This window comes from Amblyomma maculatum, chromosome 6 (genome assembly GCF_055883805.1).
Source record: "Amblyomma maculatum isolate TAMU_Amacu chromosome 6, ASM5588380v1, whole genome shotgun sequence".
Classification (NCBI taxonomy): Eukaryota; Metazoa; Arthropoda; class Arachnida; order Ixodida; family Ixodidae; genus Amblyomma; species Amblyomma maculatum.
Genome location: NC_139349.1, coordinates 55867140 through 55894291, shown reverse-complemented (window position 1 = coordinate 55894291; position 27152 = coordinate 55867140). Strand labels below are relative to the sequence as shown.

At 48.3% G+C, this 27152-nt stretch overlaps 1 protein-coding gene across 1 annotated transcript; it reads left to right on the top strand.

The window, feature by feature from the left end:
* Positions 1 to 66: 66 nt before the first annotated feature.
* On the top strand, positions 67 to 25794 carry LOC146185796 (iris-like). The gene is made up of 6 exons (XM_084606735.1): positions 67 to 129; positions 8478 to 8638; positions 18766 to 18967; positions 19808 to 20355; positions 23462 to 23585; positions 24539 to 25794. Exons 3-6 carry the CDS (start codon positions 18773 to 18775, stop codon positions 24944 to 24946), a joined length of 1275 nt encoding a protein of 424 aa, XP_084462861.1. The 5' UTR covers positions 67 to 129; positions 8478 to 8638; positions 18766 to 18772; the 3' UTR covers positions 24947 to 25794.
* Positions 25795 to 27152: the final 1358 nt, after the last annotated feature.

Genomic DNA, 27152 nt, shown 5'->3' with positions numbered 1-27152 from the left:
GAAATTACAATCTTCAGCGGGTCTTGGCTGGCAATGGCTACTTAAGAAGTTAGGCTTGGCGTTTGAGTTGTTCGGCGCGAATATTGAACGGTGACTGCAACTCAGTGGCGCGCCAAAAGAAAAGGTACTGTATCACCATTCAGAAACCATGTTTCTGGACTGTGCACTATAATTGTATTCTATTATAACCACCTAGTGTTCACAAGTACTAAACAAGCCATAATAATGTCTTTAATCGCAAATCAGGAGTAAAGTAAACCAAGAGAGGGCGCAAATGGCCCTTGGCCAGTTATGTAGTTCAATGTTTTGCGGCAAAATGAAAACACAGCGGCACAAGACGATAAAAAGACGAGGTGAGCGTTTCTGTTGAAAGCCAGTAACCGCTCCGTATCAATCTGTATTTGCCTTCCTCGTTTTCGGGCTTTAAAGCATGCTCACGTTCCCAATTCCCTAGTTTACGATATTGTGCAATACAAAGTATGCAGGCAACGGAACAAGCGACACACGGCACAGGTTGATACGTGTGCCGAAGCCGACAAAGGTAGCAGACCCTTTAACGTGCATACTTTATTTCATTGCGCATAAAATGACCCACGAGAATAGTTTAGCTCTACAATAGCCTGGGCCAGATGCAGCTGACAGTTTTCATGAAGGCGCGCTACGATCGCTGTAAATAAACGGACGTTAAATTGGAAGTAAGCGCGCCTCATGCGCATTCCTTTTGAATGCCTTCCGTTATGAATGCGCGCATATGCATTTTTTTTTAAACACTTGTTAGTTTCCAGCGCGGGTGCGTCATATGACTGTACGTGCCCGTCAACCCTAGCAAAAAAGACCAATAGGGAGCGTTATCGGTTCTATAAGAATCGGTATTGGTTCTGTAGGTATTCTATGTGTTGTATCTGCATTTCTATGGGACTTATACAGAAACTCATAAATCTTATAGACTGGTACATATTTGTCCTATAGGCAATAGTATTGGTTTCATAGGTTTATCTGTGGGTTGTATAAGAAAAGTATCAGACCAGTGCAGAAGCCCATACATCTTATAGGCTGATACATGCTTGTCACCACTACATATTGGTTCATGTGTCTGATACGTCAGTATACCTTTGTTTATGAGTCTTACATGCAGGATCAGCCAGTTGGAGATTTTAGGTCTTTTTTATTGTTTCCTTTTCCATCTCTGACACATCCCCAAAACTCACGCATTCATCCCGTTTATTGAGTGTTGCCGTACGTACAATATTAGCCGCAATAACAATTGAGAACGCCGCGACACAAAATATTCTTACTTAATTCTACGCGCGGTCTTAACAAACTACGTACGGTTGGAGCTGCAAGACGCGCGACGCTGTTGCTACTGGATCACTGAATGAAGATGGGAAAACGCACTGTTCTGTCGGGGCCCAGCTGAGTCACAATCACCTACATGTGCAGAGCAGGGCAGTGAAATGGATTGAGAGGCGCGCGTCCAAGCAACTGCAACCGCCGCCGAAGCGAGAGGAGTCGACATCGGGCGCGCGAAGAGTACGGATCGGGCTGCAGCCTGCCGACGCGGTAGCGCGGTAGCGCGATGCCGGCGGTGTTCGCAGCGGAGAGGTAGGTTTCCTTTCTCTCACTCCCACTCCCGCGCAAGCGTTCCCGTGCTAGCCCAACACCACCTAGGCTAGCCTCTCTTATCCTCCTTTTCACCTCTCCTCTGGGCGCGCATGCGCAGCTCCGTAGAGGCATTGGCGCTGGTGCGATCGTCGCTGTCGGCTGATCGGGATGGCGGCAGCTCGGTCGGTGCCCTGTGTTTATGCCGTTTTTTCGGGGTGCTTCTCGAGGATATCAACGTTCCAGCGCACGTTCAGCTTTTGATCAGGTGCGTGTGCATCACTTACAACTTCGGGCTGACGTTTATACTTTGTCAGTGTATGATGTGGCTTTGCGTTGCAGAATGCCGTTGCCTGCGCGCCAACAAAGGAATTTGAATCGCGCGGTGTGATATAACGCAGCTCCGAGTTTGAAAGTTGTCGGCACGATTTCTTGAAAGTATTGATGGAACTTTTTAGCGTTAATCTGTTTTCGAATGTCGTGCGCACTGTGTTCAAGTGGCAGAACCTGTGGTGAGGCGCAAGGCGGAATGTTGGTTCAGCAGCTACCTCGGCGTTCAATAATGGCGGCGCCTCTCCTAACTGCCTCCTACTGCCTCCGCCTCCGCATGAATACGCGCGCAATCGCGGTTGCTGGTATATGTGTGGGCCGATTTTTTGAAGTCGTGGTGTTGTCGCGCTCTTGAAATCGCTTATTTTTCAAGCTGTAACGCAATTTTTTATTTCTTTCAGGTGCCGTAGTATTGGAGAGACTACATCATCGGGCCGAAGTCGGCAATCTTGGAATCGAGGGCTACCTGGATGAATGTTTGGATTATGTGCCAGTATGCGTTGCCGCTGTCATTGTGGGCGGATTAAAATGTGTATACATGTACCTACTGCGTAACTCATCCCTAGAAAATGGAACATAGCTGCCCTCTCCCTTCAGGTATCCGGAGAGGTAAACACCCGCAGCTATTCGATGAGACCAATATTCCATAGGGCCTACAAAACCAATAGGAAGCCTACTGGTTTTGTAGGTCTATCAGATTATTGACAGCTATGGGTGTACTAGCATTACAGACCTATCTGTTTTATCAGATGCCATATTACTGATAAAACCATAACCTATACGACCAGTAAACAATTGACCTATAAAACCAATACTCCAGCAGACCTGTAAAACCTATAGGCTAGAATACCCATAAGACCAATACTCTGGCAGACCTATAAAACCAATATCAATAATCTGATAGGCTATTAGTTTTGTATTGGATTTTTTTGCTAGGGAACTGTTGGAAAACATGCGCAGTCATATACTTAGGTTGTTCCTTCTGGTCGAATGAGAAAAAAGATCAATATGCGCCACTGCTGTTTCAGTGTACGTGTTCTATTAGCAAGCTCGCAGCGGTGGCCGTGTTAGTGTGCTCTTTATTCGCGCTCAATTTCGCTGGGATGCGACCTCATAACAAATTTCCTTGTAGCGCAAGACGCGCCGAGGTTTATCGCGAGTGATCGCAGCAGCCAAACGGGATTGATTCAGCGTTCGAAACGATTCCAGTAGCGTTTCATCTGTGTTTGGGTGCCAGCTTTAAATTAAGCGCTGCTGATCGATAGCAGCTGACATTCTCTAGTTCCACGACCGTCTAGCACGCTTGTTGCTATCACCACTGTCGAATAACATTCTTTGCGAGCGCAAGTTAGCCGGATCTTCGCAGGTCCGCACATTTCATTGTCGCCTACGGTGCTGTCATCACCACATGACATTGTGACTCACTTGGCTGCCGAGCGCAACGAAAGGCGAATATACATACATATTATATGTGCTGCGACCGGCTACATTTTTCTGTCTTTTCTGTCTTTGCGTGCGGAAATGCTTACTCTTCCGATTGTAAAGCCCTTTCACGAGGCCTTTGTATATTGCAGCTGATCGTATCAGCGCATGTTCGGTGTGCTGAAAAGGTTTGGTAGCACGCGAACGTCGACCCTCGAACATGTTGCGCCGAAACCGAGAGAAGTACGGGAGCGTCGTCAGATAGTCTGCTAAATTTACACGATCACGTTATCAGCTGCTTTCTGAACCTCGAACGAGAGCGTACTAGTCGCTATACCCGCACATTTCCATCATTAGTGCCTGTCATTAGTGAGAGCCTGTCAGCAGCCCGAATAGGACGATGTCCTTTTTTTTTTTTTACTTTCTAGTTTTGAGTTGGTTAAACTTATCTCAAGGGATTAATGTAGCTTTTCTCGTAGGTGTTGCTTCCTTGCAAACTCTCTCAATACTCAAACATCCATCAGAAACTAGGCGATCGGGCGCTGCGACATGTCTTTTCTGGCCTCATCATCATAATCCTGATATCCCCTCAATTAACCCGGTATTGGGACAGCTGCATCCACTTGATTCCTGCAAACTTCCAATCTCGCCCACCTTAAAGCCCTTTAGCCCACCTAACTTCCTGCCGCCCCCTGTTACGCTTCTTTTGAATCCAATTTGTTGCCCTATTATCATCTCTTCACACTACATGTCCTGTCCATGCCCATTTTTTTCTTCTTGATTTCGAGAGTATCATTAACTCGAATTTAAGAATTTATTCCCTGATCCACTCTGCACAGTTTGTGTCGGTACCGCCTGCCATTTTCTGCTTCATAGATCTCTGCGTTGTCCTCGATTTAAGTTGAGTCTCCACGCTTCTGCCCCATAGGCGATCGGTGAGCTACTGGTAAGGCACCATTTATAAGTACTTGCAAGATGCACTCCATCCCAGTCTAGTTTCCCGAGCTATTTCCCTTTCGTGGTCCGGGTCTGTGCACTCCCTCTGTAGTCACTATATACCTGTCCAAGATAGATGTATTCCCTTACCGCTGTCAGCGCGTTGCTTCTTCTCGCTTCCGAGGCTGTTGAACACCACTTTAGTCATCTGCATGTGAATTTTACGACCATATACCGCTTTATTTGGTTTGTCTAGGTCATTGATCATTCTTTGAAATTGGTCCCCAATCCGGATATTCGCGCAGTACATGCTATATCGGTATATCGCACGGCGCGCCGAGCCCTTCAAATGTCGCTTCCAAATACACTCTTCGATCACACTTCGAGCGCGCAGATCGGTCAGTGCGGGGCCTTGGCCGCGTGCATATTATAGTACTGAAGCTATGAAACCACGCTACACTCATGTTATTAGGTGAAGCCGCCTTACCTAACTAAAGCCTATAGCCACGGCCCTTGCGTGGAGTGCTTCGCTGCCAAAGGCGTTACGGAGACCAGCTGTATCTTCATGTACCTTGATTTTAATCACCAGTTATTGTATGCATAGTGTACAAGAAAAATGGTTATACACGTCATGGTAAGCAGGTGGTAGAATTCCTAAGCACCGTCCACTGCGGCTTCGATCAGGAGTGGGTTTGTCCAATAGAAACGCCCAACGAGTGGCAAGCCAAACTTTTCTATTGGCATTTTTTATGTGCCGAGATATTTCGTGATCACCTTAGCGTTCCTTACATCCTGGTTCGAGTATATTCTATCGCGCAAGATGTGCTGTTCATGGTACTTTGTAAAGTACAGAAAACAAAAGATGTGGACGAACGGACTATCTGTGAGACAGCAACGACTTCCAAAGCACCTGTCATTTAAGGCACACACAAGTTTCTGAAAAAAAAATACAAACACATGGCACGCTCGCAAGCATAAAAACGGCAGTTGTTTCAATTTTGCCTGAGCACGCACCACTTTTGTTGTGCAAATGCAAACTCGTGCGCATGAACCGAAGACACTTTTTTTTTTTTTTTTGTAGAAGTGTGTGTGTCGAATATGAGATACGTTGGAGGGCAGGGCTTTGTCCCCATTAGTCGTCTCGTCTGTGTCTTTTATCTTGCATTCTTCACTTAGCAACATACCCAACTCCACGCCCTTCTTTGCAGATTGTAGCCAGCGTTTGCGGTGCGTTGTCCAAGGCACTTGCATGAGAGGCGCAGAGAGGGAGGGAGAGGGAATGATGGAACTTCAGTCCGTCCCAAAGTAATACCGACAATAAGGGTCTCCAGCTTATTAGTGTATGCGTCAGAGTGAGCAGGGAAGCAATAAAGATTGAAAGAAACGTTTTTCTTTTTTTTTTTTTTTTCTGACGAGTCTGGATTGCTCGGGCCACGAGCCCGTCAAACTTTAATTGAGTCGGCTAAACTCATTCGCATTTTTAGCGCCCCAATTCATTTACAGTGGTGGGCTGAGCTTACTCTAACACGAGCACGGACGGCAGCGGCAACCGCTGGAGTCTTGGACTAGGGACCCCATACATACATCCCGCTCCCTTATTGCAAAAAAAAAAAAAAAATAATAATAATAATAAAAAATACTTTTTAGTCAGTCAGTCAGTAAGTCCGCGCTCCACTTCATCCAATACGTGATTGAACATGCTGGCGAACTTGACCGCGTCTGCATCGATTGAGCCGCTGCAATGGCGTCGAAGATGCTAGCAATGCACCATTATTTATTGCCCTGCAGTCCGTCGCGTGTTAATGGAGGAATTGCTAAGCTCCTTCCCCGTTTGGGCTAGAAGGATCAACAGGGGACTGATGCCATAGATGGAGAGGGAGAGGGGGCTCCCATAAAAGATCGGGGTGTGCTGTGCGATGTCAGCGCACGTTAAAGATCCCCAGGTGGTCTAAATTACTCCGTAGCCCTCCACTACGGCTCCTCTTTCTCTCTTTCCACTTTCATTCCCACCCTCCTCCCTTCTTTACGGCGCGGTTCGGGGGTCCACAGAGCAAGTGTGACAGTTACTGCGCCTTTCCCTTCCTGTGAACCAATTTAATTTAACTGGCACCACGGCGCGCCAAAGAGCCCAGGGGCACGCTTGTGGTGAGCAGGGCGCGCCTTTTCTTTTCCTTCTTTATTTCACATCTTTAGCACGGAATGGGGAATCGCTTCTGAAACGGTGGCGCTTGATAGCCAGCCGAGTAGCGCTTTCCTAGGAAATTCTCGGGGAATACTCTGGTGGCATATGTTATATGTCAGCGATGGGACCACCGACGGCTTAAAGGCCCACTGTCCACCCTCCGGTCGAAAATATTTTCTTCCCCGGTGACCTTGAGACTTCGCCCCCAGAACGCAAGGCCGCAAAATGTTTTTGAAAAGAGTAACTAATAACGCAAGGCCGCAAAATGTTTTTGAAAAGAGTAACTAATAACGCAGTTACAGCCACCGCAATCACCCGATTCTGTCATGCCTCTCGAGTCTCTCCTTCCGTTCCCTCGCAAAGGTTTTTCACTCTCCTGCCCGAGGTCGTCTAGCCTCCGCAATACAAATTCCCCTTCCTCCTCCGCGTTTGGCGGGAGGGAGGGCGTGGCTCTCCGCGAGCGCGAAAAAAAAAAAAAGAAAACGGTCGAGGGAGCGCGGGCCGCTGGTTTCAGTCTGGCCGTGGCGAGGGAAAAGCGCGCTGCGAGCGGTAGACACCCATCCTTCTCCCGTCAGTTAGCGAGACGGACCAATGGACGTCGTTCCCGGTACGTACGTCATTATCGGGGCCGGTCGAGCCAGTGCAGGAAGCGGTGAAGCTGGCTTCTCAAAGGAGAGCATGAGGGAGCTTTGAATTGTATTTTCGATGCTTTGCGGCGCGCGTGTCACTGTAGCATTTTGCACAGACTATCTCCGGTACCTGATCGAAACACTGGGCTCCTTTGCTTAAAAGGGCCTTGCCTGGACAGTGGCCCTTTAAGCGCTTGCTGGAGGTCTACTGCAGCCAACGTGCCTTTAGATTTAATAATACATATATAAATATCACGCGCAGATCAATGAGCAGAACTTTATGGCAATTATTTGCCGAAATAAGGTGATAAGGTCAGTTAGATTAATGGACGCACAATAGTGACATCAGTTTTTCATCGTTATCGCGATATCATACCCAAGTGGACGTCATGTGGGGCTATAGCGCTTGCCATGGCTTGACCCCTTCCCCTCCCTCGTTTAGATATCAGGATGGTGAAGGATGGTGAGTATTTCTAATTCGGGCAAGGGGCGTGTAGAGAATATTTTCAAAACCGACACACCAGTTTCGGTTGAAGACATTCATTGTGCTGTCTACAGACACCATTTTCGGGTCTATATAAATTTGCTCAGAGAGAAGTGATGTGTGTACGCGAAATTTCTAAATTTATACCTGAAATAGGACCTTGACGCGTTTCCACCTTGATGCATGTACACAGACGACTCTGTTAAGTGTGAAAGTATCCTATAGGATGCTTCCACACTTAATGGAGGGGTGCTGTTGGGATAGGTAAAGTATATATACTTTACCTTTCCCAACAGCACCCCTCCATTAGGGCGATAGCGTATGGAGGACGATGGGAAGTGGAGGAGGAGGAGGTGATCAAGAATGGAAAGGCGTGGCGGGCAATTGTCTTTGGCGAGGCAGACACAAACTGCGTCGTCAGTAACGTCAATAACGCGACTTCGGTACCGCAGTTTTTTTTTTTTTTTCCTTTGGGAAGCTTTTCCTGTCGCAAGCGCAAAAAAAAAAAAAAAAAAAAAAAAAAAAAAAGTGACCACAGACATTTTATACTCTCTTTAATATCCTGTCGCCCCACTTTCATCACATAAGAGAAAAGACATCGGCGACAATCACTTTATCGGCTAAAAACAGCTTTTTCATTATGTGTGTTGTATTTTCTTGTCTTCACCACGGCGCTATTAGTCGCACTTCGATTTCTTTAATGAGATAACTGAAAAAATACAAAAACAAATAGGGTTCATCAGTGTATTCTTAGAACTACTCAAATGTTCCTGCCAACCACGGTCCATAATATACTACGTTCTCATCTACATGTCTCGGTGCACATGATTTTTTTTCCTCGTTTGTTCTTTTTGTATTCTGAGAAGGCTGTACTTTCCTTGACATAAGATTACAGAGTAGTTTTTAAAGCTCAGGAGACACGACCTAAAGCAGCATCAAGAAAAATCTGGACAGCCAGCGCACGCAGCCCTGGGAGACAAGAACAGAAGCAGAAGAAGATTTCGGTGTCAAACCTCCATTGCTGCCCAGGAGTTCGGTACGAAAGGCACAGTCAAGGTAAGGGCAAGGTATTTTTTTTAGTTTCGTTTTCCCGGAACCTAACTGCTCGTCTTTGTGCTGCCGGCCTCGAAGTCATGTTTCGATTTAGGCGAAATGCAAATGAGGCCTCTCTGCTGCGCGATCTCAGCGCAAGTGGTCGAAGTTACTCCGCAGCCATTTACTATACGGCCCCTCTATCTACCCCATTCCTTGCGTCATATAATCCGACTCGTATCTCCGGCAAAGGCGTGCTTGAGGTGTCCACCGAGCAACGTGAGTCGCTGCATGGAGCTTTTAGAGCGGAAGCACTTCCAGTCTACCCCATCGATTTCGACGATATCTACCGCGAAGAAAAAAAATGGCTGTTGCATAGCTTGGCTAAGCGCGGTTATGCAAGCGAGATCTTTGTTATGACAATTGGTTAAGCTGTGTTGCTAAGCCGGTTAGGCTCGTATATGTCCGCATTGTTTAGCATTGGTGATTCGCTGTTTGGTTTTATGTCTACAGATACTGCTGAGCCAGTTGACGCTCCCATTCTTCGTCTGTCGCTACCGCTGGCTTGACGAGTTTACGCTGCCTACCTTCAGCTAAAGTTTTAGCATGTCTGTCAGCGTCAGCTGGATTACCAGACTGGGGCGATGACAGTTGCGGCCGACTCGCTTCGTTCATAGAGACGATAGAGAGGAACTGCTAGGCGAACGGCGAGTCACGTTTGATGTCACGTGGCCACAGCTGAAAGGCGGCAGCGGCGCGCAGCTGCAGTGAGTCGCATGGTTCGTCCAGTGGCTGACACACCTCCGATTGAAGGTCAGACGCCAGGAGCCGATGACCTTAGCTCAACAAGGCCAGTGAAGCTTTCGCTTCGTAAACAGCCAGGCTCGGCAAGCGAAATAGATTGGTACCATATAGTAATGGGCTAAGCAAGGCTTATGGTAATAGGCTAAGCAAGGCTCCATTTGGGGGATGGCCTGTCTCGAGGCATGCTTCCGCAAGCACGCACCATGCAAGAACGAGCCGCATATACCACGCCACTCAGGGGGCAAATCACAATCGTGATTTATTCGAAATGGTATATATGTAGTGTAGATCACAGTGGTGCCCCTTAGCGACACACGGCACGCACTACACCCTCCTTTGTTTTAAGAAAGGATGTAAGTATGCCACGCCAAGTTCAGTCTTTAGGCCTCCGGATCGGTCTTCCGAACCTAGACACACGGGGTGGGTGGACATGACATGACGTTGTGACTGCTGTGAAGCCGTGCAAGGAAGGCGAGTTAAGAAGTACTACCTCCGAACTGCTTGTATTATTCTCGTTGCGAGATGACTGCACCTCCAGTCCATCTCCAGTGACTGGCCCTCAGTGACAGTGGTCCACAAATCATTGAATGAATTCTCTGCGTTTGCATTGGCGTACGGCTTCAGGTATGTTACTAGAAGGAACCATTGCCCACAGTCCAATGGATAGGGTTTGGGGGGTTTAACATCTCCAAAGCAACTCAGGCCATGAAAGACGCCGTAATGGAGGGCACTGTAAATTTCGACCACCTGAGGTTCTTTAACGTTCAGTGACATCGCACAGTACACGGTCGCCTTGTTTTTAGCCACCATCGAAAAGCAGTCGCCGCGGCCGGGATTCGATCCCACATCCTAAAGTCGAGCGCCCTAACCACTGCATCATCACGGCGGGGTTCCAATGGATAGGTGTAAATGATAACCGTCAAAGACATGTTCCGCAGGACGGATCCTTTCCTAGCACTGCATGGTCTGGAGAGATTCTCCTGGTGTCAATGGGATAAGCCCTGTGCATGCCTCCTATGGGTAGACGCCTGCAAACCAGGGTTCCCAAAACATCAAAGTGGTCTGAGCCTTGCTAGCCTATGTCTCAGGCTTTTAAGTAGGATGATCAATACAACCGGCAGAAGCAGGCAAGGGGTTTCGACCGGAGGCGCGCAACTCATGTACAGTGCCCACTGCAGACTGGATAGAAAGTTGGTGCGAAACCTAAAATAGATACAGCCACAACAACAAATGTAATGGTCTAACCTGGTTGCTGCGTCCGGAAAGGCCTTCTTGACAGGTGATAAGTTCTTGGAGCCCCTCATTCCGACAGCGTTGTCGACGCGAGGACCGTTCTTGCTTGCGGCCCCATGCAGTAAAGCATGGTATATGCATCTGGACTTCGTGTAGCTGTGGAAAGTCCTGATGCATAACAGAAGTTCTCGAGCTGTCGGAGCCATGAGGGCCGGGCATTTGAGCTGTCAGAGTCAAGCGGCGGCGGTGGACAAAGCACTACTCCGATTAAGGACTGAGCGGTAGCAGCGTCCATGGCGATCGAATTGCACCGGATTAGTGCGGGCTTTATTCGCAACGGTATATATATAGTAAAAGATGCAGTGGTGCCCGCATAGCGACACACGTGCCACACTACAGGCCCTGCAGTATATATTATATCGGCCGAGGCGGCTATGTAAAGCAAGCCGAAACTTAATGTAACGTGACAAATGACTAAAGATAAATAGCGAGGTTTAACCCTACTTAACCTTGGTTATAACGATCGAAATTTTGTTATATTTGTTTTTACAAAACCGCTTCGGTCTTGTCGCGCTTCTGCGCATGGTAATCCTCGCGTTTAGCCGCCGATCTGGCTTCTCGCTGCTCAGGTGTTTCAGCAGCATTTATTAGCATGTAAAGCTCTGGCTGTTTCTTGCCTTCCTGCGGCCCTCATAATGTACTGGATGCATATTCTCGGACAAAGGCTTTATGTGCAAGCCTTTTTGGATTTTCCGCCTCACCTGAACTTCAATTTCCTCGGCTGGAGCTTCAACCCCAATGCCGATCCTCTGCAATATGTCCTTCCCCGCTTTCGTTTTCGAAATCCTGCCGAGTTGCATCTAAAGGTGCGTCTCTCGTAGTTCTTACAGGTTGCTGTGCACCCCTAATCCCAGAAGCATTTCGGTAGATGCATTGTAAACATGGGTGCAGCGGTGGCGTAGCGGTAGAACATCCGCCTCGCATGCAAGAGGACCGGGGCTCAAATCCCGGTGCCATTATATAAAAGAAAAAAAAAAATCCGCGTGTCAATGGAATTGCATAAACAGGTTTAAGGTGCGACCTGATGCCGGTGAACACCTCCAAAAACGCACTCCCTCACCAGAACAGGAGTTGGCCACCCTGGTGCAGTAATTGGCCGCAACCTCTCATGATTAGTTCCATAAAACCCCGGCCCTCAGTCACCACCGGCTGCGGAACAACCGACCACGGCGGCGGTCAGACCTGTGATGCAGCAGGGGATGCTAAGAACTTCTGGCTCCGCTGGACAGGCCGCCAGCCCGGTTCTGAGCCCGGTTCTGTGCAATTGCACATTGCAATGTGCAATCGCAATGTGCAATTGCACAGAACCGGGTTAATTGGAGAAATATGGGAGAGGCCTTCGCCCTGCAGTGGGTATAGTCAGGCTGCTGCTGCTGATGATGATGATTGTAAACATGTCAAGTGCAATGGGGCCGTCTAGCTATGTAGACGTCGCGGAGTATAAAGACAAGGACGCATTTGCAGTTGTGGTAGTGGATGGACGAGGACACTCGGTCACCTGGAGATCAATCGGAACCCGCTCCTCAGAAACTGCAGAGGAGGTAGCTATAGCGTTAGCCAATACCATTGCGGACCTGATTTTTAGCGACTCAAAAACAGCCATCCGAAATTTGAAAGGGCCAGAATACCGGTTGCAGCGGCCCAGGTGCTCGATCAGGCCACGGTACGGGGGCTTAGAGAGGTGGAAATTGCCTGGATATCGGCACACTCTGGTAACCCTGGAAACGAGGTGGCCGGCGGTTCCGGGGAGGTCCACGAGAAATGGGCTGGTGTCCTTTCACGGACATCACAAATCGTTATAAACTGGAGTGGAGGATTTATCCGCCCCCAGACAAGCAGTTGGTCAAGGTACAGGAATGCGTCTGGAAAAGAATGCAAACTAGGTGTTTCCTCAATCCATATCTACTGAGTAAAAGCCTGAGGAGATTCAGCCGGAGTGCAAGTAGTGTCAGGAGCTGACAACCCATGATCATGTCTTATGGAAGAGCAGCATAGCGCCGCCGCCGGCGGATATTGTCAACGCCTCCTATGCGTTGATATTATGCGTGATCCTCCTCTCGAGCAGTGGGAGACCGTGTTGGCCAGCTCAGACCCGGTCGTCCAGATCATGGCCGTTGAATCGGCCGCCCAGGTCGCCGTCAGGCCGTTCAGGCGATCGCCATTTATGGCCACCTAACACGGATTCCTCCGCACGTATACTTTCTGACGGAATAAAATTTTTGGTTGGTTGGTTGGTTTGTGGGGTTTAACGTCCCAAAGCAACTCAGGCTATGAGAGACGCCGTAGTGGAGGACTCCGGAAATTTCGACCACCTGGGGTTCTTTAACGTGCATTGACATCGCACAGCACACGGACGCCTTGCTTTTCGCCTCCACCGAAAAGCTGCCGCCGAGGCCGGGATTCGATCCCGCGTCCTTGGGAACAGTAGTCGAGCGTCGTAACCACTGCGCCACCCCGGCGGGGTATAAATTTTTTTTTTTTTTTTTTTTTTTTTTTTTTTTTTAAATTTTTCCATTCATCCATGCGCCCCGCCGGGGTGGTGCAGTGGTAAGACGCCCGACTACTGTGCCGGAGTTCCCGGGATCGGATCCCGGCCTCGGCGGCTGCGTTTCGATGGAGGCGAAACGAAGTGGCGTCCGTGTGCTGTGCGATGTCAGCGCACGTTAAAGATCCCCAGGTGGTCGAAATTACTCCGTAGCCCTCCACTACGGCTCCTCTTTCTCTCTTTCCACTTTCATTCCCACCTTCCTCCCTTCCCTTACGGCGCGGTTCGGGTGTCCACAGAGCAAGTGTGACAGTTACTGCGCCTTTCCCTTCCTGTGAACCAATTTAACTTTAACTTTATTCATCCATGCAGCCATCCATCCATCACCAGCATTTATAACAAGGTCGCGTTCCGTGCACTGACACTATGCGTAGCGCGTTTCGCTGCAGGTAAAACGCAAAGGCGTCCGTTTGCTGTGCGATGTCGTGCGCGAGGCTCACATTATTCGCGAATAAAAAAATTAATAAATTGAGGATACAACTATCGGTCTTCTTTAAAGATTCGTTACGTTGAGATGGGATGCATGTGGTATAAGTGTACTAAATATAAATACCTGTAACATTTCTTCCCACCCAGAAAACCGGGTTTGAAATGTTTGTGCGATTTCAAGTAGCAAGTAGTAAGTGTTTTTTTTATTCACTTAAACAAAAAAAAAAAAAGCGGAAGTAGAAAGATGTTTTTCAGCCCCGGTATCTGCTATCTAATCATCAAAAGCACCTGAACTGGGGCGGCAGAAGTAAAGGAATAGTAAGAGAGAGAGAGGAAAACAAAGAGGTGAGTGATAGGAAGGCGAGGGTAGGTGAAAATAAAAAGTTTGTGCACTATACGTTACAGGGGAGCAGTATGATGCTTGAGGCCCGCCCGTAAATTGTCTTAGTTCATTGGAGCACTCGGTACAGCGGGCGGGCCTCCACACAAGCGATGTCACTTTCACTGACTGCCGATGTGGGGCGATAGGCCGTTATCGTCCGAGATAGCACACGCGGAGCGTTCTATAATTGCGCGTATACTATCTGGCAAGGTGGAAAAGACTTCCTTTTTGGGTGATGATAAGAACATTTATTGGCTATACAAGGGCCAGGAGGTATGTTTGGATCAGCCCATAAGGAACCAGTACTTACAAGCACTAGGTGGAGGTCCCTAGTTTGGGACCCCAGTGGCGGTTGCCGCCGCCCGGGCGTGCCCGACTAATGCTTGTTGGACCTATCAAATCTACTTAAATTGCATACGGGATACGGACCCCGCACACCGTTACCTTATATGGGCCCCTGCTCATCAGGGTTTGGTAGGAAACGAGGCAGCAGACGCAGCCGTCCGCGCGCTCACTCACTGGGCTGTTTTCTCCTCCCCACCTGATCAGGAACCCGATTTTAATCCGTTCTACACCTTCAAAGATATCACGACGTACTATCAAAATTGTCATCGCCTTTACCCCAGCCTCACAGGCCTTTGAGGCTGGGGTAAAGGCCTTTAAATAATGGCCTTTTTGAGGCCTTTATATAAAGGCCTCAAAAAGGTCACATCTCTTGAGGCCTTTATAAAGGCCTCAAAAAGGCGGATGAGCGGATCCTTCTCCTTTTGTGTGGCAATTTTCGACACCATATACCTTCAAGAGATGTGACACATATGACATTCATTGGGTTGCAACAGCACCCGGTATTGGCAATAACAAAAGCGATAAGGTAATCATTTTCATTAAACACATTTCGAAAGCTGTCAAGCGGGGGTCCTATCGCATGCGATTACATTTTGAGGTTGCTGAATGCCGACGAAATATCTCCCTGCAGATAAGATACCTCTCATTCACGGAACTTTTTTTTCCAGTTAGATGTATAACTTTTGTCGACGTTCCAGCACACAAGTTTTGGACTGAGCTGGGAGAAAACTACCGTGAGTGTTTGACTTCTGTCACGGCTGTCACTAGCTTCATTCTAGTTTTGAATGTGCATGCGGTGGGGGGGGGGGGGGGGGGGGGGGCGCACGTGCTACAAAATGTGGTCGTCATAACAGCTATAGGGCAGTGAAACTATACCACGAAAGCCACATATCTGGAGGTCTTAATTGCAAGCGGGTCGTGTATGTTTTGTGGCTATGTTAGAATTATCAGTTTATTGAATGTGGGGCACGGATGGTAGGCAAAACCTCCAGCGGGCTAAGTCCTGAAAAATTTTGTGGCTAGGTTATAATTTTCAGTTTATGAGGCACGAATGGAAGGCAAAACCTCCAGCAGAGTAGGCCCTAAAGGAGACTAGGCCTATAACTCGAAGTCTTTAGGGTGCTGAAAGTATTCTTGGATGAACCAATCATAGCACTAAGATCCCTAGGTGCAGTCGGCCGGGGAGCGGGTCGCGCAAATAATGCCACAGCAATGGTTTATTGTGCGGTCGTGGGCTGTAATAGCAGAACGCAGACTAAAGCGCAAAAGCCGCTTGAGTGACTCGCCTCCTACCTAGACAGGTGGGGGGTATTAAATATGCTTTACATAGCTGTCAGACGCGGAATGTTGTTGCATACATATACTCATGGCCTTAAAATAATGCACCAGCTCTTAACAAATGACTGCTTTCGTAGGCGTAAATTCAGCTTCTTTGCGGACCGTTCTTTACATGTAATTTGTACTGGCCGCGCTACCACAATGCATTTTTAACTCGAATTCTAGACAACGAGGGGTTTTAAAAGTAGATTGCCTCCACAGTAACGTAACATACTTTGTCACGCACTTCTACAAAGCGCTGGCCAACGTTTAACGACTGGCTATCACTTCTGGTGCTCTGCAAAACGAGAAAAAAACGTTGCGGTAAGTTGCGTTTACATGTGTTTCTATGGGTCGCCCTCCCGACCAGCACCCCCATGCGTTTCGCAGTGCTTTAAATATATATACTTCGACATGATAATGAGATTTTTCAGGATCTATTATAGGATATATACTTCGACATGATAATGAGATTTAATACTTTCAGGATCTATTATAGGATGTTCATATGGTTGCTCTAGCTGCCCCGCGAAATGAGAAAAGTGCTTTGAAACCGTTCGGTTCCATGTATTCCTATGGGCGCTAACCCTACTTTTCACCCCCAGTCGGCCCAGCTTGACGGCAGCTATAGCAGTGGTAACACGCCCGCCTACTGTGTCGTAGTTCCCGGGTCCGATCCCGACTGCGGCGGCTGCATTTCGATGGAGGCGAAACGAAGTGGTGTCCGTGTGCTGTGCGATGTCAGCGCACGTTAAAGATCCCCAGGGGGTCGAAATCACTCCGTAGCCCTCCACAAGGCTCCCCTTACTCTCTTTCCACTTTCATTCCCGCCTTCATCCTTTCCCTTACGGAGCGATTCAGGTGTCCACAGAGCAAGTGTGACAGATCGCGCCGTGTGATGTTGGTGATGTGCGATGTCAGTGCATGTTAAATTCCCCCGGGTGGTTGGAATCGCTCCAGAGCCCTGCACTATACAGCACCCCCTTCTCTTTCCGCTTTCACTCTCATCCTCATCCCTTACCTTCGGTGCAGTTCAGGCATCCATGACAGATACTGCGCCTGTCCTTTCCTTTCCTATAAAAAACATTATTATTATTATTATTATTATTATTATTATTATTATTATTATTATTATTATTATTATTATTATTATTATTATTATTATTATTATTATTATTATTATTATTCACGCGGTAAGCGCTGCTTTTATGCGATGGCCTTGCACCGTTTCCATGGTGACCACCTTTTATAATTCGCGGAATAATAGGACCTCGCCGTAAGTCACCATTGATTGATTTGATTTATTTATAGGTAGGAAAAGGCGCGGTAACTGTCTCACTTGTTTTTCTGTGGACACCGCAAGCGCGCTGTAAGGGAAGGGAGGAAGATGGAAGTGAAAGTGGAAATAGAGAAAGAGGAGCCGTAGTGGAGGGCTACGGAGTAATTTCGTAAGTCACCAAAGTTTTGGGGGTTTGAGCATGGCCTGAATCAAGCCTGAATCGAGTGGTAGAACGAAAGCTGTGAGTACCCCGCTGGGATACTCACAGCTTCACAGTCGGTTGAGGTGTCCACAGAAAACAAGTCAGACAGTTACTGCGCCTTCCCTTCCTATAAATCAGTCAGTTTTTTCCCTTCTGGTGCGGTTCAGGTGTTCACGGCACAATTGTGACAGATATTGCGCCTTTCCTTTCTGGTGAACCGGTTATTTATTATTATTATTATTATTATTATTATTATTATTATTATTATTATTATTATTATTATTATTATTATTATTCGACGGGCGGTTCTCGCTCTGTGGGGAGGTGTCTGACACCTGCCTCATGGTGTGAGCCTGCCAACAAAATCTATCCCTACTGCCTATCCCCAATCCCTCTTACCAAAAGGAAGTGCAGGTTTTGGTGCTGAATTACGTGGGCGCTTAGCTGGGCGTGAATATGTCCCGGTACCATGTTAGGGAAGCAAAGGATTGGGCGACACGAGTTCACCTCCGTACTGTTCATTAGGGTCCCTGGCGCACACTGTTCACCGACGCGCTTGGTGAACGCTGTACCGGGCCTCGGCGGCATATAAGGGGTAGCTGGTTTGACTTTGGCACTGTCAGAGGTTCGATTCGACCACTTAAGAGCTCAATTTCCTTCTAGGCCTAATAATTCACTTCGCTTAATTACCCTTATACGCTACAACTCGAGAAATCACGATTTTTCAGTCAAGCCTACACATGTCTTCCACCCAACAAGACCTTAAAGCTATTGCAGTACTATTCCGACCGTCTGTGGTTCTATAAGGCGTACTATAGCGACATCGTCGAATAATCGTATTTCGCCTCTGCTATACAGGGATTGATCGAGCGACCTCGCGTCTAGGAGCCGAAAGCCAGGCAGCGCCCTTGATAGTGACTCCAATTATGTGATATCTGTGTAATATGTCATTTCTGTTCCTGGGGCACACACGCTCCGTACTGATGTACCGTCTTCGCCAAACGTGACCCAGCACCTGCGCCGGTGGTCGGAACTAGCTCGAAGCAGAGCGCCTGTATATGGTCCCCGGCACTGGCCCTTGCTCCCTGGCTGTGAGTGTCAACTGCCTGACGTAAGCCTCGTCATTTCTCTCTCCCCACTCTGATGATCGCAATGCAAGTGTGTAACATGTGTGGCATGCGATTTCGGTCCTTCGAAGCGCTGTAATACTAATCGAGGATTTCGTCAATCAGTTTACACTCGTAGCCGGATAGCAGGGGCAGCGCCGGAAACTGCAGCGCCGCGGCACGGCTGCGAGCGCGCGACAGCCGCCGGCGCGCGCTCGGTTACTTTAGACAGCGCGCCGCCTCCACTCGAGTCCAGCCATGTTCTCGGCAAATACTCACAACTGCTTACTTTCACTGCGTCTCTTCACAAACGTACGCTTACATTGTCAGCTAACGCGTTCAAGTTTCTAATGGGAACCGCAACTGGTTTATTCCCTTTAACACAAAAAGGGGCGGACTTATGAGTCACCTACCTGGAAGGTACCTCACCTCTTACTCTGTTCTCACAGCTCCACGATGGAACCTGCCTTTGGACAGCTTCTGTTCACCTTTTCCTTGAACCTGTACAAGCAGCTGTTGAACGTGGACAGCAACGCCAATGCCAGCAGCCTGCTGTGCTCGCCGCTGACTATTGCGGCTGCCTTGGGCATGACGCTGGCCGGAGCCCGGAACAACACGGCCAGGCAGATCCGTGCCCTGTTCGTCGAAGGCGTGAGTGTGATGTGTGTTGCAATTGTTTCAATTGAGCAATTGAGCCATAGTTGTTGCTGTTGTTGAAAACATTTATTTCCGCCGAGAAGAAGCTCCGTTTCGGACTCCCCGGCACGCAGGCCTGATGGAGCCTTACTCAGGAGCCTCGCGAACTAAGGTCTGGTGAATATGCATTGTTGCTTCACGGCCTCAGCCGCCAAGCGGATGGCTTGCTGCTGCTGAGCGGGGTCCTCGCTTCGCAGCAGGGTCTCCCAGGCGTCTCTATCCATATTTTCTTTAGCTCATGGGCTGTTGTTACATTCCCAAATAATATGATCTAGAGTGCCCCATCTCCCACATGTTATGCAATGTAGATCCTTTTCATCTTTTGAAATTGTTGCATATACCCAAAAGGGACTCTCACGCGGAGGGTGAACGCGATCGTGACATGCACTGAAGAGAGATGTATGTGAATCACAGTGGCTAGCGATGCCCGACAAAGGAGGAGGATGCGTTTAGTTGTTTCTAGCGGAAACCGGATAGCGGCGCTCTTCCGTTCGACTCTTCCACGCACGATTGCATGAGCCATATTTTCTCATTTGGTGCTTAATGCTAAAGATTCAGTTGCAGTTAATCTTAGCCCACAAAACCAGGAATTGGCAAACACCGTGTCCGAGGGAGAAAAATGGATATGTTTGTAAACGCTTTGAACTTGGCTGAGAATGTGTTTTTTGGATATGACTGCCTCCATTCGAAGCAAGCCAAGCTAGTTTTCTTGCTCAAACTCTAATGACATTTATGTCTACTTGTGTAGCGTCACATCTGCGATCAAGCTGCTATCTCGACATGTTATATTCTTAGGGGCCTTCTGGGAGCAGATTGAGTGACGGTCGCGGAACATCAGACGACGCCATCCACGCCGCGTTCGCGTCACTCATGAGAAGCCTGAGCCGAGTCTTCGACGGCGACCAGCAGGCTCCTTCCGGCGGCGGCGTCACTTTGCGCGTGGCCAACAGACTCTACGCCGGCCTTGACCTGCAGCCGTCCCCCGACTACGTGGCACTGGTGAACGCCTCGTACGGTGCCTCAGCGGTCAGCGTGGACTTCGGCGCGGACCCGGAGTCTGCGCGGCGCGTCATCAACGAGTGGGTGTCCCGCGAAACGGCGTCCAAGATCGCGGAGCTCTTGCCGCGTGGGTCGGTGGACGCGGCCACTTGCGCTGCGCTCGTGAACGCCATCTACTTCCGGGGTGTCTGGGCGGACCAGTTTGAGCCTGAACTGACCGTCGATGAGCTCTTCTATGAGACGCCCACGAAAAGCAGGAAGGTGAAGATGATGTACAAGAATGGGCGTTTCACCGTTGGACGCCACGAGGGTCTTGGGGTCAGTTTTGTCACCATACCCTACAGGTGAGACGCTTTTAAGGCATTTAACATTCTGTTCTGCCAGTCGCTTGCTGAAGCCTCAGGATTAAGATCTTGCACGCAACTTTGAACGGTTTAGAGGCTGTTATTTACTCTGATTGCCCGAAATTCTAAGTGCACTGGTTCTGCGAGTTGAACTTTTTGAGGGAGAATTTTCCCAAGTTATATGAAACCTGGCTAGCGTGTCGGATGTCTCTTAAGAGGAGAATGGCGAAAGCCTACACTTCCTATCCTATAATTTGCCTCCCAACGTTAGCCTCTTATCGGCATTCGTTGCAGTGCTGCATAGAATTAATTGGTTTACAGGAAGGAAAGGCGCAGTATCTATCAGACTTTCTCCGGCAAGTGCGAGTTTGGAAGGTACACCATCGCTCCTGTCACGTGGCGTTCCTTGGCGCGCGTTCAAATGTGGCATTGTAGATGACAGGGACGCATCTCGCCTCAGCCAATCACAATGCCGCAAAGGCGGGACACACTTTGTCCACGACAGCATGAGCCATTAAGGCTTTCGCCTTTAAAATAGGCGTGGTTTAGCTTCGGTTAAACCTCCGGCTGATGCTGCTGTTGTCGTTGCGACTGTCGGTAAGAAGAAAAAAAAATGCACGGGCCTAATACTGGCTCCCCGGCTGCTGCATGCGAACAGAGGAGAAATTACAGAGAAACAGAAAGAAAAAATTAGTTGTGGTTTAACTCTGGTTGACCCTAGTTGAATTGCGATAGCAACGACGGAAGCTTCTTTTGCCTGCTACATTATTCCCCTATCACGCCCTACCAGTGTAAGGTGCTACATTATTGGGGGCTCATCCTTTAAGTGTATGACGCGAGAACGTAGGCTACCAGCCCACATATAAATTAGAAGGGTTCAGTGGTGCTGAACCGACTGTGGAGCGAAAGCATTAGCTGCGGGTGACCGAGCGTTCGTCTTCATCTTCGTCGTGTTCTTGTTCTTCGTCTTCTTCGTCACAGTCTGCTTCTTTTTCGTATACTTCTTCGTCTTCTTCACCTTCGTCTTTTTCGTCTTCGTCTTCTTCGTGGCTGTTCAAGGTCAAATGTGGCCCTTCCCGGCACAACGCGACAGGCCGAAGCCTAGCATGGTATTGCTATTGAAATAAAGGAAGAGGGAGAGAGAAAGGCGCGCGTCGCAACAGCCGTCGTCCGCCACCGAAATGGCGGCGGGTGCAATGACAGCTTACAACAGGTACAACCACCGGTGGCAGGCGAGCCCCCGCGGGGACTCCCATTCCCAGCTCCGCAGGGCCAGGAGCAGCCACCCCGACCTCTCAACCCCGGCCGAGGTGCGCGGTGCTCCTAAATATAAACTCGAGACGGACGTCAGCGATCATGTCTCGCAACGTAGCTTCTCACGCGTTAAACTACTTCCCACGTCAGTTTACCTTTGACCTAGACCTTTGGGGGAAAACATAGCTACCAAAAGGAGTTGTGGCTTAAGTTCCAACTTGACCTCGAAGCTGTTTGAAGGTCATCGGAAGCACACGGTGACCTTGGATTTACCTCGCGTAGTGAAGCTATCACTTCAGAGAAATCAGCGGTCTAATCCGTGAGCCAAGGTTATACTACTGCAGGGATTAAACGAAGTGCAGTTTTTGAGGAAACTTTAAATCACGCGTGTGCTCTATTCCGCAGGACAGCTAGTATTACCATGTGGTAACTGAAGTGGGACACATGGTTTATACTGGTTACATCGCCGTGTCGGGTAAAGATATAATTAATGGGATGTCTGTCCTCTTTCGTGGTCAATGTTCTTGTCTGTAGCTTCCAAAGACGATCTCGTTCTCGGAGATCGGCAGCAGTACTCATGGAAGGTTCCGTCGATGACGGCGCTGTTGTGTGAGATCATAGCGTCTTAGCAACACATTTTGAAGTTGGTGAGTGATATATTCGAAACGAAAATGGTCGTTTAAGCATGAGCGCCGACTTAGCTGAGCACAGAATTTTGAGCAGTCTGTGCATACGCGCTCATAGGTTCCGAAATATTGGATTTTCGGAATCCTCGCGGACAAGTGACGTCACCTGACGCGACCACCGCGATTTTCATTTGAAGGATTGCGTATCGCGTAGCGGCAACAATCCTTGGCGCCGGGGCGCATGCGCTAGACACTCTTCCAGACTAACAATATTGCGCTTTCGCAATGTCGTTATTGTAGGTAGAAAGCAGTCAAGACTGCCTCACTTGACGATACTTGAAGTAGTCCTTACAAAACACACGAGGATTTTTTAAACTCCTCTGAGCCTCACTTGGGCACTTAAGGATGTCACTTAGCCTTGGTGGACGTAACCGTGAGGGACAATGGGAATTGAGAATGTAACCGTTAAATTAATTCCTTTATTTTTCTAAAAAAAAAAATATTTGAAAGCTCATGATCGCGTATTTCGGCCTGAAATACAATTAACGAACTTTTATTGAATTTTCGTGTTGATGCCGGCACGATTATGTCCCGTATTTCCATTCCTGCAGTGGCCGTTCTGATGGTTAACTCAGTAAGCGATGTTGGACCAGAGTCCTTTGTTGAACGCATTTCGGACAGCTACACTTAAAAGAAGAACTGGTCTCTCGGCGACCTATTGACCTCGTGCCGTTTACCATCCCCGACGTAGGAACACGGTCGATTAGTCTCTTTTTAGGTCGATAGCTCATCTGCTCAGTGAAAAAGTCGCGAAATAGCTTTATCGAGTACAGCTGCACTGCACTAGTTGGAAGTATTAAGTAACTACCGTTATTTAGTTAATCGTGATTAAAAAGAACTTTACAAAGACTTTATATTTCTTTGAAAAGGACTCGATGATTATAATCTAAAAATAACCTCAAAACCCTAGGTTCATGCCATGTTTAAACCGCTGTCATTATTTGTGTGAATGATTCCTACGAGCAGTGCACAGTGCACTGCTTCCAGCCCAATCCAGGATACAACCAAAATGTAGTGACAGAACTTTAGCGTTATGGTCGTCGCAGGAATGCTAGTGTCATTCCATGGTCTGAGATTTGGAAATAAACATGATGTTTTGCGTAACCCGAACAAACAAAAAGGTGCTCAGGTGCAGTGCGCTGAACAGAGCCGTCGGCTGCTTGCAGGGGTCTCAGAGCCTCCATGGTCGTGGTTCTTCCGGACAAAGTGGACGGCCTTGCCGATCTTGAGCAGCGGGTCACGCCCTCGGAACTGGCGGCAATGATCTCCAGTTCCAACAGTTCGACAAAGGTATGCGCCCCGCAGTGGGACACGTAATGACGTTTATTGCGGCTCCGGGGCACCGTGCGTTACCGTGATCCCGTGTGGAGCATTTAAGTGCCTTTTCGGACAACTCACAAAATGTGTGCAACACTGAACGATATATCATTTGAAGACAGCTATACTTCAGGTTGAAACGAAGTGCAACAAAGTGCCACATTACATATTGGGACAGGGTGGATGGGGAAAATTTGGCATTTTGGTCTTCCGAAGCACCGTCACTTTTTCTGGAAACTAAGTTCTGTTCGCACCAGGGGATACTAATGTTCCTGGCTTGGCACAAACTAATACAGCTACCTTCATATTTCCCTCTACACAAGCCGGGGATGCTTGTTTGATGTAGGCATGAATAAGCAAAATTATCAAGTTTAAGTGAAAAAAAAAAAATGCTGCGTATTCATGTGGCGGCGTCCGGGCGCAATTTGAGTAAGGTGATAAACCAGGTATACAACTCCGTAATCACTCTGTATGACCTGATCGTAAATATAGTGCGGTAACACGGAAAACGAGCTGTTAGAAACCCAAGTAAGGATATGAAGATAGAGGCGTTGCAAACGCTGCACACACATTTTAATTTACGGAGCCCTTCACTACGGCGTCTCTCATAGTCTGAGTCGCTTTGAGACCTTAAACCCTACTAACCAAACACAAGGAAGCATTTGAATGTAACAAATATTGTGAAGCATATATACCTATGTCTTCAGGTTGTTAGTAGTAACTTTTCGCCATTCTTGCAGAAAGCTTCCACAGTCCACACTAATCACAGCACTAGCTATGTTTAGCATGTCCAGGGTGCAAAATTTGTAGAACGCAAAATGCGCTTTTGTTCACGACGTTGTCCTTATTTTATCATGCCCCCGAGATATTTGGAAGCCATGGAAATGTGAGCGCAGGCATTCGATCATGTGTATTATTCCCCACAGGTTCGCCTGAGACTTCCCCGGTTCAAATTGGCGACGACCACGGACCTCCGTCGCGTCCTTACCGCCATGGGCATCACCGACATGTTCGGTCCGCGTGCCGACCTCTCGGGCATCGCAGCGTCTTCTACCAGCAGCGGCGGAAATTCCAGCGCCACTTCTGCGGTTTGCGGTCAGGGCGCTCCAGGTGGCGTCAGTGTCGCCCTGCACAGCGCCGCCATTGAGGTGACCGAAGAAGGAACCGAGGCAGCGGCGGGCTCGGCATCCGTACTGACCCGCCGTGACGCCGTCGAGTTTACTGCCGACCATCCCTTCTTGTTCCTGGTGCGGACCCACGGAGCACCACCACCGGAAGCCGATGTAGTGCTTTTCCTGGGCAGTGTGCGCCGGGTAGACGACGTCGAAATGTGACGACTGGCAATAACTCCGTGGCCACAAGACTGCATGTATGCATGCAGTCGAGGCTTCGATGCTTTCAGAGGAGTGCATATAATGTATATCAAATTCATCTCCAGTTATGCCTAGAAGGCCAGTGCAATGAAATACAGGGAAGCAAGGAGGTTGTGAGCGTGCGTACATGTTGATATTTTGTTCGTTTTCACAAATGCACTTCAACATTCATACTTAAGCTTTCTACAGGTTCTAGTCAGCTTAGTCACCCAGGTGAGGTGAGCTTGCGTTTTTTTTTTTTTTTAACCAGGTTACTGACGTGTGAAGCAACGAAGCGGTTTATTATTTGGGGCTGCGGTGATGCCCTACATTTTTCATTTATTTTGCTTTCATTTCAATGGAATATCTTGGAGCAAAGTGAGTGCAGAAGAAGCAAGAGAGGAGGTGCGCACATGTTGCATTATTCATTCATAGAGCTGTTATTTACCCGTGTTTTCTGTGTTGTCTAGTCACTCGAGCGAGGTGAAGATTTTTGGAGAAGGACATTTCTGGCATCGTATCTACCTTTGGTAACTTGAACAGTCATACTTTTTTTAGGATGTTCACATAAGCAAGTTACTGCAGCAACAAAGTGACCTTGAATGATCTAGGGTGTCCTTCCTCCCTTTCACAGCTTCCATTTTTCACAGCAATTTGAGGCAACCTGCTTCGCAGGATCTCTTGAATTGTCATGAAAACTCATGCGCAAAAAATATGAAATGTAACGAACAGGACCCTTCTATTTAAAAAGGGAGGAAAGTTGTTTTCATTTCATAATTCTTTATGTAACAAAAGTTACGCCGTTCTTCAGTGTGCAAAATAAATTTTCACAAATACATTTTGCATTTGTTCTCTTGTGTCCGTTCTCGCGAGCTCGCGTGACATGAGCGTGCGTGAGCGTGAATCAACATAATTATCATTCCAAACATATTAGAAGGAGACTTAGGCTCCGTATTTAAGGGTATGGCGATACAGCGCTAATGGCTCCTATCTGCTGGTTCCCCTTGCGCATCCTCGTTCAAGTACTATTCATGCCCTTTGCTGCTACTCGTATATCACTAATCTCTTATCTTGTGCCTCTATATTTTCCCACACATACTCTTTAACGAAAAGCCCCACCGTAGTGGCTCATTGCTTAGGGCGCTCGACTACTGAACGGGATTGAATTCTAGTCGCGGAGGCCGCTTTTAGATGGAGGCGCCGTATGCTGTGCGATGTCAGTGCACGTTAAAGAATCCAGGTGGTCTTCCGAAGCCGTCCACAACGGCATTTCTAGTAGCCTGAATTGCTTTGGGACCTTACAAACCGCCATTAGAGTAGAGTGGCAATCTACCAGATAATATGAGAAACCACCGGACATTGATACAAAGCCACGTTTCAACCAAGCCACAAGAGCATGTCTGCGTGGCATAGAGGCAGCGTAGTACCTAATGTGAGATCCAAGCGTCACAAAAGGCTGCATTCTAATACGACCCTCGCATCCCGAAGACCAAGCTCGATTCGGCAGTGACTGCAATTTGGCTAAGTCATGTGCGATGTGACATCACACGTCCCAACGACCACTCAGTGCACGGTCATGTCACTGACCAAGCACCTCGTGCCAGAGTTGTTGCTCACAATGCTGGCGCTGAATTTTCCCGAGAAGGGGGCTTTTAACGCGATAGCGAATCATTGGGCGTGTATGCGAGATATCAGTGCTCTGCTAATTGCCAGAGCAATGATATTAGACGTAATTCGGCGTGATAATTTGCCCGTGCAGGATCCATATCAGCGAAGCTATCGATAATGGGACCACCAGTTTTATTTTATTTAACGCTAGTTGGTAACAGACCAATTCATCTCCTTTTTTTTTTTTTTTTTTTTAAGGAAACGTAGAAAGGACGCCTCAGGGACGGTCCTTTCTCCACTGCTCTTCAACGTTGCCCTCATGCACCTGCCTGAACAACTTAACGCCATAAGGGGAATCTGCCATGCCCTTAATGCGGATGACATAACCATATGGACAACGGAGGGCAACTTGGGACAGATGGAGGAGGCCCTCCAAGAGGCTGCCACTACGTTTCAAAACTATGCAGAAGAATGTGGACTACGCTGTTCTCCGGACAAGTCGGAGCTCCTCGTTCTGCGTGGGAAGGGGGCTACTGGACCGCTGGAAATCTCGGTCCACGATACACCTATTCCCTAGGTG

Bases quoted from the DNA above. Each gene is read 5' to 3' on its own strand.
- LOC146185796 (XM_084606735.1), top strand. From the start codon at position 18,773: ATGGAACCTGCCTTTGGACAGCTTCTGTTCACCTTTTCCTTGAACCTG. The intron at 18,968-19,807 runs GTGAGTGTGATG...TTATATTCTTAG, and splicing joins GTGCCCTGTTCGTCGAAGGC to GGGCCTTCTGGGAGCAGATT. The intron at 20,356-23,461 runs GTGAGACGCTTT...GGCTGCTTGCAG, and splicing joins TTTGTCACCATACCCTACAG to GGGTCTCAGAGCCTCCATGG.